The 15,808-nt window shown below is 51.9% G+C and overlaps 1 protein-coding gene across 10 annotated transcripts in view; it reads left to right on the top strand.

Annotated features, from left to right (window-relative positions):
• The window catches only part of FAM168A (family with sequence similarity 168 member A), a 229,254-nt gene that overhangs the window by 207,693 nt on the left and 5,753 nt on the right, over positions 1-15,808 (top strand). For 6 of the 10 annotated variants that reach the window (XM_075109330.1, XM_075109658.1, XM_075109416.1 and 3 more), the window contains 4 exons: positions 2,364-2,489; positions 9,548-9,690; positions 13,006-13,180; positions 14,792-14,922. In XM_075109330.1, the coding sequence (XP_074965431.1) occupies positions 2,364-2,489; positions 9,548-9,690; positions 13,006-13,180; positions 14,792-14,904 (557 nt within the window). In that variant the 3' untranslated portion in view covers positions 14,905-14,922. The remainder of the gene's footprint in view (positions 1-2,363; positions 2,490-9,547; positions 9,691-13,005; positions 13,181-14,791; positions 14,923-15,808) is intronic. The other 4 variants (XM_075109830.1, XM_075110001.1, XM_075109910.1 and 1 more) reach the window with 1 other exon arrangement.

A 15,808-nucleotide genomic window follows, 5' to 3' on the forward strand; every position in this document is an offset into this window, starting at 1 on the left:
GGAGCAGAACGTGATCAGTGCTCGAGTGGAGGAGAAATTGCACTCTGAATCTCTCACTTCCCACAAACCTCCTGGTTTTCTCTTGAAGAAGGTGAGGAGGGAGGAGCACGTTTCCACGTCTCCAGTAGCAGAGCACCAGCCAGCCAGATCTTACACCTCCACGCAGCTGATGATTGCCGTGCCGTCTAGTAAAGCACCGCTGCTGGGTGTCCTCCGCGCTCCTGTATTTCTGTCCCACACTAGGAGGGTGGTCTCAAGAGGTTTTGGTGTCCCAACAGACCCACAGCAGTGCTTCTCTGCTCTGTCTGGGCAGTCGTGTCCAATGTGGGCTGTGGCACCAGCGCCGATTCCTTCTTGGCCTCCTCAGTCCCTCGGCCCCCAACTTCCAGCCCTGTGGCACTCCAGATTTACAGTTGCATCTTCAGAGATGGTTAATTAAGAGTCTGAGCAGACACGGAGGTGTTGGAGGGTTCTGAAGCATCATTGCTCTTGCCTTCGGGCTGCAGAAAGGTTTACAAGCCCTGACCAAGTCATGAAGTCCCTTCTGTGGGGCTTAGCGCCGAGCCCCTCGGGGGTAGGAGCTTGCTTGGGAGAAGGAGTTATGAAGTGCAGCTTTAAAATGTCTTCATCTGTGACTCCCTTTGGGCCAACAGGGGGATAGGGAACCCACCACCTCCTCCTGTGGGTGCTGGTGTCTGTCCCAAAAAGCTAAGCCCCAGATGGCTTTTTCCAAGCTTGGCTGCTTCTGCTGTCAGAAGCAGTTCCCTGTCTACAAAATCATACCTCTGTTGTTCCCCTCTTGCCCAAAGGTCCTTTTTTTTTTCTCTAGAACTCTCTTGAGTTGTCAGATCTGTCCCAAAATCCCTTTACTGCATCTCTGGGGAAATCCAACCTGTCCCTAATGCCACCCGTGAGGAGAGAAGAGCACAACAGGGACATGCCCTGACCTCCAACCTTCTAGAGATCTTGGGGGATTCGGTAATTTGATGTAGAGAAAACGTGTCAACAGTCCACCTTCTACATTCACAAAAAATACCTTTAAATAAGCCATAAGTCGGTGATTTTCTTTGATTCCAGCAGCTGCATCATTTCACCTCCTTTACCCTCCACAACTTCACAGCGAGGTGTAATCACTAAGCGGCTTGCTGAGGATCGATCAACCCTCACGTGGTTTTCTTTCCTTAGTAGCTGGGTGTGCGAAATATGTACTGCGGCACATGGAAAACCTGGAGCTTATTTCTTTTATAATGACAGCTAGAGCAGCTTGTTGAGCTGGTGAGCAGCGAGCTGCAATAACTGGCTCAGGATTTCAAAAGATGTATGCGCTCCTTTGGGACTTAAACCAAGGTTGGTGGGGGCCACCGTTTGGGGTTAGTCTGGAACAAACAGTTAGGACAGATCCATAGTTTCAGGGAGGGGAAAAAAAGAAGAAAAATAGAAAAAGACCTATTAAGCCTTTCCTGGAGGCACCAACTTTGGGAAGGGGCCTGGCTGTAGGCTTGTGTTAGTGATCTGTCTTCTCTGTAGATGTGCTCTAGGAAGCCTCTGGTGTAATGGCAGTCCTTAGATAAGCATTGGCAATGTGCTTGGGTATAGGGTAAAGGTACAGCCAGTGCTGGTTCATCGTGCAGAGGTGCATTATGGCAGCCTGTATACGACCTTTCCCTACTTCAGAAAATTTAAGACCCCCAAAATGACTGAATTCTGTTGGTCCCTTCTCAAATCCCACAAGATCTGGCATTTGAGATTCCTCTTGATTATCTTACTTGGCTTCATAAAGACTGTTCCGCAAACTGGGACACAGGGCGACCGGCCCAAAGCCACTGCTTCAGGTGACTGCCCTTTCCAGAGTTCCGAAGGACCACCCAACGCTGTGACGGAATGGTCACAGTGACCAGTACCTTGTCCGCTGGTGGTGCTTGGCCATGCAACCATCTCAAAGGGTTTTACTGTGAATAAAAAGCCTTGCACACCAGGCTCAGCCTGTTCTCTGGCTGGGAAACACAAGGCCAAAGACAGCCGTTACTGGTCCCAGTGCACGGAGGTGACCAGTGGTATCTGGGGAGGGGTGGTGGCTCTGCTGGCCGTGTCCCCCAGGTGTAGATCGTCATGCAGGTCGCTTAGCTCAGGAAACCAGTCGTTTTGGGTAGGTAACAGGTTTGTTGCAACGCACTGTGCAAACCATCCCTTCGTGGGGAGCAGGTGGGGCGAGAGAAGCCACGGTGTGACATTCCTACAGAGTTGTCCTTAAAAGGTGGGGGGGGGAAAGGAAGAGAGCAGCAAAGCGGTTCAAATGTGACATAAATATGGGAAATTTTCTCTTCGTTGCTCTGTGTGACACCTCTTCTCTGTCTCCACTCAAGCTACACTTCTGATGAAGCAAGCCTGGCCACAGACCTCCTCCTCCTGTGCCACGGAGGGCACCTTCCACCTCCCGGTGGACACCGGGACCGAGAACAGAACTTATCAGGCTTCTTCTGCAGCATTCAGTAAATAAACCTTTTCTTCTGGGGTTTTACTTGGTTGTTTTGTCCCCATTTGCCTCCTCTCCTGTGGGTTATTCGGGGATGGGGTTATTTGGGATCAGCCCGTTTGCTGGTCATTCGTGTTCGTGCAGGTGCGCGTGTGTCCGTGTGTCCTTCCCTTGGACACAGGTGAGGGTGCTGCAGGTCCTGGGCGTGCTCACTGGCACCACGTAGCAGATCCACCACCTTCTGCCACTGGAGCTGCCCGGTGGGAGCACTGCGCTGCTGCCGCAGTCCCTTCTGGGATGAAATTGTGCAGAGCTCTTGGGTTATTTTCTTTGGAAAACCAGGTAGCGTCCCTGCTCCTTTCTGTTCGCATTTGTTAAAACCATGAATGAGCATGGAAAGGAGAGCGCTGACCCTCCTGGTGCTCCATCGGAGGAGGAAGAGTCAAGTGGGGAAGGGTGAAGGCCTTTCTTTTAGCTGAGTGTTTTGTCCCCGTGAGCAGCGTGAGGTTGTTTACACGTGTTTATCTGCAGTGGGCATGCTCTGTAGTTGAGCACGCATAGAAAAACCAAAGGGAGATAAATTTCTAGTCCCTTAAAAGTGAAAGAAAGAATTCCAAAATAAAGCGTGATTTTCAAGGAACCTGGGCGAAATTCCCACCTTTTAACTCAACCTGGCTGAGCAGAGGCAGCGGGAGGAGCTGCTGCTTAGGGCTCACAGTCAAACAGGCTTTTCCAGGCAGAGCCTTGTAATCTCACCTCTTATGAGGCCAAATAGTACCTCCAGGAGGGGTGATAAGCTCCCTGATAAGGCCCCCGGGGCTTCCCCTGGTATGTGGGCTGTCCTCTGGCCCCTTCCTGACTGCTCTTGCCCTCCCATTACCTGCTAAAGCTGGTGCACGGCTAGCGTGGGGCGTGCTGCAGGCGTGAGGTGGCCCTGCGCCTGGGTTCAAAATGCAAGATCAACCACCGGTGCTTCCAAACACCCCTGGGACCTGGAGAAACTCCCAGTCGTATTTGGAGACGAAAATACAAGGTAGCTTAAAGTGACCCTCCATGGGCCGTGTTTGCAAGGCTGGGACTGCTGTGCCCATGCACACACGTGGGTTGAAGCATTCCTCACCCTCTGTCTGCTGCAGGCTCCCTTTTGGTGCTAAATTAAATCATTTGCAGAATGAGATGAGAGGAAGAAATACTCTTTCTTTTTTTTGCCAAAAAGAATTATTAAAAAATAAACCTATTAAAAGCCTTTGGAAGACTTTATCTTTGGAAAGGGATGTCCCTACCATGCTTTGGGGTAGGGGCTGTGTGCCTCACACCTAATTTCACGCCAGACCAGATTTGACTGAGTTGTAAGTGCTTGAAAAATCTCAGCACATAATTAGTAGAAGCCTAGATATTATTTGGCAAAATTCCCTTGGAGTTCAACCCGTGCCTGGATGGGATTTCTCCTCCCTGTTGCACCTCCAGGCTGCTGCGGGTGAGATTCCTTCCTCGAAATCAGAGCAGATACTAGGCTAGGAAGGGGTCTGGGGACAAAATTTGGCTGTGGCCACCCAGTGTGGGTGATAGTTTAACAGTACGGTCACCAGCCAGACCCATGCAGGTTGGCCTCACTTCCAGAGAACTGGTTTGGGCACATTTAATTTGGAAAGTAAATTTAATAAAGCCTTGAGGTTTGATTTGCAGCGATGCTTCAGGCTTATAACTGCGGTTGGCTTCTCCAGAGCTCTGCTGGGAGATGCTACCTCAAGCGCAGGCTCTGAAAAATCAGAAGCATTTCAGGTTGGGCATCCTAAACTGGTTCTGTCCTTTGGCTCCATCTCACCTAGCCCAGGTTTTGTTCTTGGGAGAACAGCCTTCCCCAGGCACCCCGTGGCGGGAGAGGGGTGAGAGCTTACTCACGAGCGTCAGCAAGGTGTCAGAGCTGGATGGAGGAGAGCCAAGATGAAGCCTGAGGGATAAGTGCTTCTGTTCCCAGGGTGAAGGGTGCCTACCAGTACGGACTGGAGCCACGCACCGAACAGGGATAAATACGAATAAATGTGTGATAGGTGCTCAGTACCTCCCCACATCTGCACCGCTAAGACAGAAAGGGTGCTGAGGGCTCAGCTGGGCTGTGAACCTGCAGTGAAGGATGGTGCCAGGACATGCATGAGCTTAAAGGCTGGGTACGGGCTGCCCAGGTGCCTTCATCCCGGCCTTACCTACCCTTTTGGCTTTTTGTCCTTTAATAATGGGTTTTCAAAGCTTGGTTTTGCCTGAGGTATTTTGTTTTATTGCTTAGATGCTCCGGTTGAGATCAGCGGGGTCCTATACACAAAGGTTTGTGCATGGTAGTGAGCAAGGTTATAGATTTTGTGGTGATTTCTGCCCAGAGCCTCCCGTTTGCTCCTGGCTGGCTGGTGAGGATAGTGGTGGCAATGACGATGTGCTGGGGAGGACTTCGGCAGAGGCAATGCAAGCCTGCCAGGCAGCTGCCCCTGTTGGTGTCCACACCATGGCATCTTCCCCTGTGATGTCCCCATGCTCATCAGGCCAAAACTGTTCCTCCAGCCCCCGACGGGTACAGGGAAGCTATCTGGATAATAAAGCCAGGAAAAAGGCTGGAAGAGGATGAGCCAGGCTGGAGGGCAGTGGCAGGGGCAGGACCAGGCGCTGGGAACAAGTCACACTCAGCTGGGCCATGGAACAACGTAGGACCTCCCGGAGGTGCTTGCGGCTGCTCACTCCTGCCTGCAATCCACCACGGTGTGAGCCCCAAGCTCTGCCCGGCGTCATTCTCAGGGATCTGCCTCCTGCTCCCAGGGGTGGGAGCGCACTGAGTGCAGCCTCCCGAGACACAGCTTGGATTTACTGAAAAAAATGCAAGTCCATTTTTATAGGATCACAGACTTCTGGAATCACAGAATGGTTTGGGTTGGAAAGGTCCTTCAAAGATCATCCAGTCGAACCTCCCTGCCATGGGCAGGGACATCTTCCACTCGATCAGGTCACTCAGAGCCCGTCCAGCCTCACCTTGAACAATTCCCATGATGGAGCATCCACACTTCTCTGGGCAACCTCTGCTGGTGTCTCACCACCATCATCATAAAAATTTCTTCCTAATGCCCAATCTAAACCTACCTTCTTTCAGTTTAAAACCATTGCCCATCACCTTCCCCAGGCTGCACAACCCCAGCTCTCCCAGCCCGGCCTCGCAGCAGGGGGGCTCCAGCCCTCGGAGCATTGCTGTGCCCCCTCTGGCCCCGCTCCAACAGCCCCGTGTCTGTCCCGTGCTGAGGAGCCCCGAGCTGGAGGCGGCGCTGCAGGGGGGTCTCCCAGAGCGGGGCAGGGGGGCAGCACCCCCTCCCTCGCCCTGCTGCCCGCGCTGCTGGGGATGCAGCCCCGGGCACAGGTGGGGGTCTGGGCTGCGAGCGCACGTTGCCGGCTCGTGTCCAGCTTTTCACCCCCAGCACCCCCAAGCCCTTCTTGGCAGGGCTGCCCTCCATCCCCCATCCCCCAGCCTGTGTGGGTACCGGGGGTGGTCCCGGCCCAGGGGCAGGACCCTGTACTTGGCCTTGTTGAACCTCATGAGGTTCACCTGGGCCTACTCCTTAAGACTGTCCAGGTCTCTCTTGATGCCATCCTTTCCCTCTAGTGTATCAGCTGCCCTACTCAGCTGGGTGTCATCTGCAAACCTCCTGAGGGTTCGCTCGATCCCACTGTCTGTGTCACTGATGAAGATATTAAATCGTATTGGTCCCAGTACAGACCCCTGAGGGATGCCACTCATTGCTGGTTTCTACTTGGACATCGAGGCATTCCTTGTAACTCTGGCCATGGCCATCCAGCCAATTCCTTATCCATCTAAGGAATTACGCTTATGGTGAACCCTTCATGGGGAAACAAGAGGAGCTGGTGATACAAAATTCAGCACAAACCTTTTTTTTCCCCCTTGCCAACCTTGGAGATAATATAGAAAAATTTATCTGTGCAATTCAGAGCACTTTTGTGTTGCAGGATCAATAAGGTTGAGATTTCTAGAGTGGCACGAGGGATTTAATCAGCAACTTAATAGAAGCTGGAGCTTAAAAGCTCGCTATTGCTTTTAAAATCCCAGCCTGCTGCTGAACCGCGATGCGGCAATAGCTTGGACCGTGCCAACCTCCTAATCCTAATAAGGTGTTAGATAGTCACAATTAGGCTTTAAAATTAGCTGTCAGACATGCTTTTCCAAGAGAATCATCCATCGTCTTGTGTCATTAAGACTTGATTAGGCTTTATTTTTACCCACAAATTGTCCTATTTTTTCCCAGTTTATAAACATGGAAGATTACATCTGCCTGGACTATTATGTTTAATACCTTTTTAATATCGTAGCTAAATTGTCTGTGGTTCAGCAATCGGGAAACAGCAGCAAGCGTTAGCATTCAAGGCAGGGAAACCACGCAACCTTGAGCTGGTCCACGTCTCCAGATGCCCATCAGCAATGAAGCGTGATGCTGAGAACTGGCAGCCTCCAAGGTCTTTGTTTGAAAAAAATGGGTTCAAAATAGAAAAAAAATGAAATCCCTAAGACTGAAAAACAAGAGGTTGGTTGGCCTGTGGGTGATGTTGGGTTCCTGGAGGACGTCATAATGGAGGAATCTCTGCTCTAGTGAATACGGCCGTTTCGAACCTGCATTTCCTCTCGCTGCTTCCATCTCTCATTTAAAGATAGTTGCTGTCCTGCTAATGTGAGTCAGAAAAGGAGTCACAGCTATTCTGCTGTTTAATTAACACATTTTTTTCCAATCTGCAGTAATCAGGAGGCGGTGAGATGCTGTTTGGGAGTTCCTAGAAAGCTCCTCGTTACCTTCACGCTGTTTCAGTGCTGGGCGGATAATATGGGATATTAGCAGACTTGAAATCTTGGCCTTCATTAATTCCTGCCCTGAACACTGGCGGAGTAAATTAGTTCATTATATTTGAGTGTTTAGATGTCTTATCGCTGCGCTGAGCCTTGTCTTCTCTCCAACCTACACAGACTTCGGGGCCCATTTGCTCTAAGGATGATTTCTCCCAACCCTCCTGCAAAAGCTGGCTACCATTTCTCAGCAGCCATCCCACCCCACGTGCTTTTCCTTGCTCATGCGAGCAGATTTTTTTATCATTTCCATTTTTTTTAATCATTCATCGAGCTGTGACCAACACCTTCAAGCCTTCACGGCACACTTGACGCAGCGCGCAGCGTCCCGTGGCAGCAGCTCAGCTTTCAGTCTACCCTAAAAAAAATCAAACCCTTAAAGCTCAACTTTAAGCATTCTTGAGGATTCTTCCCCAATTTAGGACTTAAGTATATAACGTTTCAGGGGCAACTTCATGGAGCCTTCCTTGGAATTGCCTCTAAAGGTTGGGAACCAGGTGCCGCGTATCCTTGGTGCAGGGACATCCCATCCTCGGGGCAGGTCGCACCTTCTTTAGATGCTGTACTTCGCCATGAAGTCTTACGGTACCTTGCTGCCAGGTAACAAGGACTGGATTACGCAGTGTTATCATGGACCTGCTTAAAGCCACCCCTTTCCTTCTGGAGAAGAAAATCAGTGGAGGGTATGGGAGTCAACCCCATATTCATCACAAGTTAACAGATAGGAGGGTGCCTTGAAAGGAAGCAGAAGAGCGGAGATTCTTATAGGATGTCCTCACTCTGGGGAAAGCCTTTAAAAAAAAAGGCAAATGTGATCAGACTTGCATTAGAGGATCTTGAGCTGGTACCGCTGGGTCTTCCTGTAAGGAAAATATAATTTTATAAGCACCAGACAGCGCAGAACTTAATGCAAACAGCAGCAAAAACCCAAAGTGACACCCACGGCCAGCAGGTCAGCTGATATCATCTTATCCTTTAGGTTATTTTCTGTTAGCTTAGGTTTATTTTTGGGACAAATTTCCATGTTTTGGAAAGGATCCTTCATTTTAGTTTGTTCCCCATATCTCTGCATCTCCTAAATGCTGCAAGATAAGTTCAGGTTTCTTTAGACCTTTGATAAAATGTAAATCTGGGACTCAGATGCTCCAGCTTAACAGCCTGATGGGATGATGGGGAAGATGGGGAATGCCGAATTCCATTTTCTTTTCCTTATATCCGAACAGAAGAAAGACAAAAATTGCAATCTGCCGTATCAGGATCACAAATACTGCAAGGGACGTTTCCCCCGCTGCCCGCTCCTGCCTAATCACCGCCCTCCTAAGCCCCCGCTGCTCCTCCCGGCTTGCCAGCAGCCTGCTGTGCCTGTTTACCAAGCAGAGCAAATGGCTTTTCTTAATGGCAATAAAGCAGATTTGCTGCTTTTGTTGCTAATGCAAATAGCCTGCGGGGAGCGGGACAGGTATAAAGGTGCTCGAGCATCACTTGGGGTTGCCTTTCCCACCTGCAAGGTGATCTGATGGCCACAGCCCTCCTTTGCAGGAGAGGAAACTGCTTGGCACTATCCACCTTGATGAAATACTTAAAGACATCCATCCTTTTCACCTTAATATTAAGGTTTGGACCATTGGTGTTGCTGCTTTTCCACCCATTGCTTGGGGACGTAGGCAGGGGACAGCAATACTGTGCCATGAAGTTAAATCCTCCAGCAATTAAATTCTGGTTTTACCTGAGCAAAAAAGGTGAAAGGACAAAAACCTGGGGAGGAGAGAAGGAAAAACATGATTCTCATCAAGTAGATGTAAAGAGACGGGTAAGTAGGTGTAGGGATGCTGCTGTCTTAGGTGATTTAAGTGCTGGTTGCGTCTCATCAAGTCATGCCTTGACCATTGGGAATACCCATCAGCTCTATGGCCCGGTATAGGCAGCGTGGGAAGAGTCACTGCTGGGCCCGGTGGAGGACGCAGCCCTGGCTGGGGTGATCCATTAGCCAGGGGCTGGGTGCTGGACTTGGAGGTCTCGGCTTGGGGGGTTTCCTGGGATGTCAGTCGATGCTGGTGCATCTCGGTATGGCTTCTCCACGCTGAGTGGTGCCCATCCTGAAGAGCGGCTCAGCTTGCTCATGTGCCGGGTGGACCGGCTCTGCAGCTGTAAATCCTCCCCCTAACTTGGACTACTCTTCTCTTTGCCAGGGTACACTGCGGGGACTCCCTACAAGGTCCCACCGACCCAGAGTAACAACGCACCTCCTCCCTACTCGCCGTCTCCGAATCCGTACCAAACCGCTATGTACCCCATCAGAAGTGCCTATCCACAGCAGAACCTGTACACCCAGGTAGGTGCCTCGCCAGCTGCCGCGGCGGCTCACCACCTCACTCAACAGTGTGCGAATACAGCCCGAGGGTCCTGCAGGGCTTCGTCCTTGGCTGTCAGGGCTGAGCCCCCATGTCCTGGTGGGATGGAGTGGCTCATGGTACGGCTTGGTGGGTCTCCAGGATACTCCCTCTGTCTCTCTCCTGTCTCCACTGTTGGATCCTCTGGATGAGATATGGTCTTGTGTGGTGGTTGATGTGCAGCGCAGTCAACATAGTGGCATCCCTGTGGCTCAGCCAGGTTGGGAATCAGCTCCCTTCCCCCAAAATCACACGCCTGACTTCCAGGGATCGCTGGCCCCAGGATGGTCCCTGCACCCACCTCTCCCCACCCTCCCCAGCTCTCAACACTGCTCTTCCCCAGGGCCACAGATGAGTCTGGGTCACCACAAGGTCCACTTGCTGGTGGCCATTGGCATCTCACTTGACTTGCATCACCCTCCTGCCACCTCCTGTGGGAAAGCCCTTGTGTCACCTTCACCAGCACAAGCTACTTCAGGCCTGACCCAGATTCGTGTCTGCATGGAGGAGCTCCTCCCTGAGCACCTGGATGAGTTTCCAGTACCATCTTCTCTGTTCCTGCATTGCCAGTGCCTCCAGCTATGTGCTGGGGCCAAGATCCTCCGCAGGGATGCAATTTAGGGCAGATGTCCTCCGAAAATCACCTTGATGCCCTTTCCCACTGAAGATCACGAGCTCCTCAGAGCAATCTGGTCCTACAGCTTCCCTGGCTTTTCCCGTCCTCTTTAATGTCAAATAACCAACTTCTCCAGCAGCTACAACCTCATGGAGCGGTTTCTCCATGCTTTGCTGAGGCCGGAGCATCTCCTGTTGCTGATTTTGTCCGCTGCCACCTCTCCTTCCATTAAATGAATGTAGCATAAGCCATTGAGATCCAAACCCATCCCTGCACACTGGTTCTTCTCTGATCCTGGCCACAGCAGGAGGATGGCATCTGCTCAGCTGTGCCCACCAGCAATGAGATGGAGCAGGGCTTGCAGATCCCATTTCCTCATCTCTGCTTCCCAGGGACCAGCAAAGAAGAGCTTCAATAGCCCAGAAGGGAACGACGTCAAGAAGGAGGTGCTTTGGTAGATCCTTTCAGCACATTGTGCTTGCAGCACTTACCACCTGAGATGTTCCTTCTTTGCAGCTGATTTCTCAGTCACCTTTTCTGCAGGGGCCTAATTTATCTTAGCACAGCCTTCTCGTTCCCCCAGGAAATGCCTTTCGGCATCTGCAATTTGTCCTATCAACCTTTGTAGCTCCTGAAAGAAAGAAGTAATTTAATAGTTCACCTGCACCTCCTTCTCCCCTTAATCCATTCCTTCAGAGGTCTCTAACGGCTTTCACTAACACATGATAAAATCTCCCTTCATTGTTTTAAACCCTCTAATCTTTCTGACCGTCCCTGGTTTGCAGGTACTGGCAGTGTTCCTACTTGTCCCGGGGATGGCAGTTCTCTCCTTCCCTCCGCTCACGTTTCAGGCCCTTTGTTATTTCGGATGTGGTGCTTATTCTCTTGGCTCCTTTCTTTTATTTCCACCTGTCCTTTCCCCCTTGTTTCAAAACCCCACGGGTCTCAGCAGCCTGGATTTCCAAGCCCCTCTGCCTCCTGTTGGAAGCCCAAGAAGATGACAGGCTTCCCGGACCCAAGCAATCACCTTGGGATCGGCCAGGAGTCATGGCTTCTCCTTTTCTTCCATCTCTTGTTCATTTTCTGTGCCAGCAGCCAAAGTCTTTTGGGTCGAGGCCCCATTTTATCCCACCAAACAGAGGCAGCACGGTTTGTCCCTGACGAGGTGACTCTCCGACCCATAATGCTGATCCCCCTCCCAGTCCTGTGCCTTCATCCATCCCGGGGACCGTCCCACATGTCCGCAGGTTCAGCTTCATCCTTGCTTGTCGAGGTCTCCAGGCACAGGACCTTGCTCATGGGAAGGACTAGCCCTTTGGCAGCTCTTTGTACCAGCAGCTACGCATGATGCCTGATGGTCTTAATAGTGCTCCTGCAACACATCTGGGGGGGCCAAGGGCTTGAGGTCTCGAATCATAGAATCATAGAATCGTTAAGGTTGGAAAAAGACCCTTAAGGTCATTGAGTCCAACTGCTAACAGTGAGCGGCTGTCAGAGCAGAGCTGCTCTGGGCTTGCAGTACGGGCTGGGTTTGGGAACCTCCTATGCCAGAAGGACGGGATGTCATCCAGAGAGACCTGGACACGCTGGAGAGGGGGGCCTGGGAGAGCCCCATGAGGTTCAGCAAGGCCAAGTGCAAGGTCCTGCCCCTGGGCCGGGGCCACCCCCGGTACCCACACAGGCTGGGGGATGGGGGATGGAGGGCAGCCCTGCCGAGAAGGGCCTGGGGGTGCTGGGGGTGAAAAGCTGGACACGAGCCGGCAACGTGCGCTCGCAGCCCAGACCCCCACCCGTGCCCGGGGCTGCATCCCCAGCAGCGCGGGCAGCAGGGCGAGGGAGGGGGTGCTGCCCCCCTGCCCCGCTCTGGGAGACCCCCCTGCAGCGCCGCCTCCAGCTCGGGGCTCCTCAGCACGGGACAGACATGGGGCTGTTGGAGCGGGGCCAGAGGGGGCACAGAAATGCTCCGGGGGCTGGAGCCCCCCTGCTGCGAGGCCGGGCTGGGAGAGCTGGGGTTGTTCAGCCTGGGGAAGAGAAGGCTGCGGGGAGACCTTATTGCAGCCCCCCAGGGCTTAAAGGGGGGCTGTAGGAAGGGTGGGGGCGACCTCTTTAGCAAGGCCTGCTGTGACAGGCCAAGGGGGGATGGTTTGAAACTAAAGGAGGGGAGATTCAGACTGGATCTAAGGGAGAAATGTTTTACGCTGAGGGTGGTGAGACACTGGCCCAGGTTGCCCCGAGAGGTGGTCGATGCCCCATCCCTGGGCACATCCCAGGTGAGGCTGGACAGGGCTCTGAGCGACCTGATTGAGTTGGGGATGTCCCTGCCCATGGCAGGGGGTTGGACGGGATGACCTCTAAAGGTCCCTTCCAACCCAAACCCCCCTATGATTCTATGCCCATCTGGTGCAGGGGGTAGGACCAGCCCTGAGCGCATCCCTGCTCACTCCATAGCAGGATCTACAGTCACAGCTGATGTAACTCCTTGCTGACAGCACGGTCTGTGTTACCAGGCTCACACCCACTCGCTGCACACAGAGCTGGTGATTGTCTCTAAACAAAATACTGGCCTTCAAGTTACTGCTTTGGCTTGTGCATTCAATCAAATGACAAAGATGATGGTGATATTTTTTCCCTTCTCAAACAGGGAGCTTATTATACCCAGCCAGTGTACGCGGCACAGCCTCACGTTATCCATCACACCACCGTGGTTCAGCCCAACAGCATCCCATCGGCCATCTATCCGGCCCCGGTCGCTGCGCCCAGGACCAACGGTGTGGCCATGGGAATGGTCGCTGGGACCACCATGGCAATGTCAGCAGGTAAGAAGGAAAGTTTTATTGTGTTTTGAGCCACAGTTTCATCTCTCGGGTGGGATGTATCCAAACAACCCGTGCAAGAGACCTCCTGGGTGAAAAGCTCTCTGTGCATCCGACGTGCTGCCTGCAGCCTTGCAGGGTGCATCTGGCAAGTGGCTGCAGAAGCGCCTTGCACACGGTTAATTGCAGCTTCGTCTGCTGGTTACCGCTCCTTTGCAGGCAAAAATCAATCAGTTCGCTCCTGATACTGATCTAACTCAGTTTTTAGGTTAGCAGAGGAGACCTTTTGTTTGGCTGACTCTAGAGGGATGCACTCTTGCATCCTTAAATACGTTACTCTTTCCTCTGTTCCATAAGTAGGGGAATAACCAGGCTTGTCCATCTTCAAATTCTGTTGTATTTCTATCCTCAAGTTCTTTTTTTAGGATACTTAAGGTCTTGCTTTCACTGACAAAATGAACGTTAACCTTGGTTTATGTATCCCAGATCCTCTGCATTTTATGTGCAGGATTGTTTCAAACCGCAATTAATGGCTAGCACACTAAGTAAGGATATGGGCTGGTTTTATTTTTCCCAAAGCCTGTATTTCTCTCGTTAACAGTTCTTAGGATTGTATATTGAATTATGCCAAGAAATGCATCATTCATCCTTCTGCATCTGCATTAGCTGTGAAACAGGACTCTGCTGTGGGACACAGTCCCTGTTGCAAGCAGAGATATTGCAGCCTGAGGACGACAAGAACCACTCCGAGAGATTTACTGTTGCTTATACTGAGAATCGGGTAGATGTAATTAATGCACATGGGATGTCTTAAAATTCAGTTAGCAGCATTTGTAGCGAGATCTCTAGAAACGGAGGAGTTGTTTTGAGCACCCAGTTACTCCCAGAACAGAGTACTCCGGGGCTGTGTTCTCCGTCCCCATGTCTGCTGAAGGCACCGTGCAAATTCTAACCTAAAATCCTTCTGCTTATCAGCTGCAAGCTAAAAGAAAAGAGGCTGCACCGGGAAGCTCCCCTGCTTCATGGCTGGGAGAGGATTGTTCCTTCTGCTGCATCCCGAGGCTCTCGGCTCTGCGGGTTTAAATGAAGCCAAAGAGCTCCACTGCCCTCGGGAGATGAGTGGCAAAGCTCATCTTAATTTTCCCTGGAAGGTCTGGGTTTTTTTTTCTCATCTCCTTTCGCAACCCTGCTCCCTTACGCTTTGGTACTTAGATGTTTCAGATCGCTGCAGTGATCTGCTGTTGCAATTTAGCCCGGTGCCTTCAGCGGGTGGAAGATGTCAGCAGGTTAGTGGCTAGCTCTTCTGCTGGTCTTTAGGGACAAGGAAAATTGGAAAAAGATGAGTTAAGGGCTGAAAGTAGCACGGAAAATATGCTGGAGCTTCAGGTCGGCTTATTCTGTTCATGGTGTTGGCTGATACCAACCGCCTGAGTCAAATGCCTTCGATTCAGGTCTCACAGGCAGAATAATATTTGGGAGAACTGAAGCAGAAAACCAAAAGGCAGCTGATGCCATGCCTGCCCCTTGGACGCGGTCTGCGGCACCGAACCCTCGGGGCACCGCTCCCCTGATGGAGCTCTCCTCCTTGCTAAGTATTTCTCGGTGCCGTTGCAGGAACCTTGTTGACCACCCCACAACACACCGCCATCGGAGCACATCCAGTTTCCGTGCCAACGTACAGGGCTCAAGGAACCCCCACCTACAGCTACGTACCTCCACACTGGTAAACCCACTGGCCGATTCATGTGAGTGCTGCCTTTGCGGGTCTTGCTCTGCCCTTGCCAATTGAATAGCCACGGAGCACTGCCGTCGCGTCTCTCCTTCCTACAAAGCTCATGAATCCCTTTGTCCGGGTGATGGTTTGACTCCAAAAGAGCCATTTAGCACTGCTCCCCGGCCGGGATAGCTGCATGGCTCGCTGTCCTGGGGCTACGGAGGGTGTGAGCAAAGCACGGCGTACCTTGACCTTACATCTTGCTGCTCGGTGCATGCGAGGCTTTACCAGTGACCTCAGCGGCATCAAGCCGCTCTGAGTGCAGTCGGGCGCTGTGAGGGTGGAAATTTTCATGCTTTAAGGTTTTGGATGCATCACGCTCTTCCATAGAATCACAGAAGGGTTTGGGTTGGAAGGGACCTTAAATATCACCTAGTCCAACCCCCTGCCATGGGCAGGGACGTCTTCAACTCGATCAGGTCGCTCAGAGCCCTGTCCAGCCTGACCTTGTGCTCTTCCAAAGGTGGGGCATCCACAGCTTCTCCGGCAACCTGTGCCAGTGCCTCACCACCTTCACAGTAAAGAATTTCTTCGTAATACCTAATCTAAATCTACCCTCTTTCAGTTTAAAACTGTTACCCCTTGTCCTATCCCTACACGCCCGGATAAGGAGTCCCTTCCCAGCTTTCATATCACTTGAGTATGGGTTTTTTTACCCCTGCTAAAACGTGCTGGGAGAGCATCCTGTTCATTAGCACCAGGGTTGCTCACAGCTGCCTGAAACCAGCTGCAAGATCCTATCATGCTCAGGATCCCAGAAATCCCAGCTGCTTGTTTAAACGCCCTCCGCACATTGCTGGAGCCCTTGGTCCATCACGCCCAATTAACAGGCGCCGCAGCTGATGGGAACACATGAT

The sequence above is a fragment of the Phalacrocorax aristotelis genome, chromosome 1 (assembly GCF_949628215.1).
Source record: "Phalacrocorax aristotelis chromosome 1, bGulAri2.1, whole genome shotgun sequence".
NCBI lineage: Eukaryota > Metazoa > Chordata > Aves > Suliformes > Phalacrocoracidae > Phalacrocorax > Phalacrocorax aristotelis.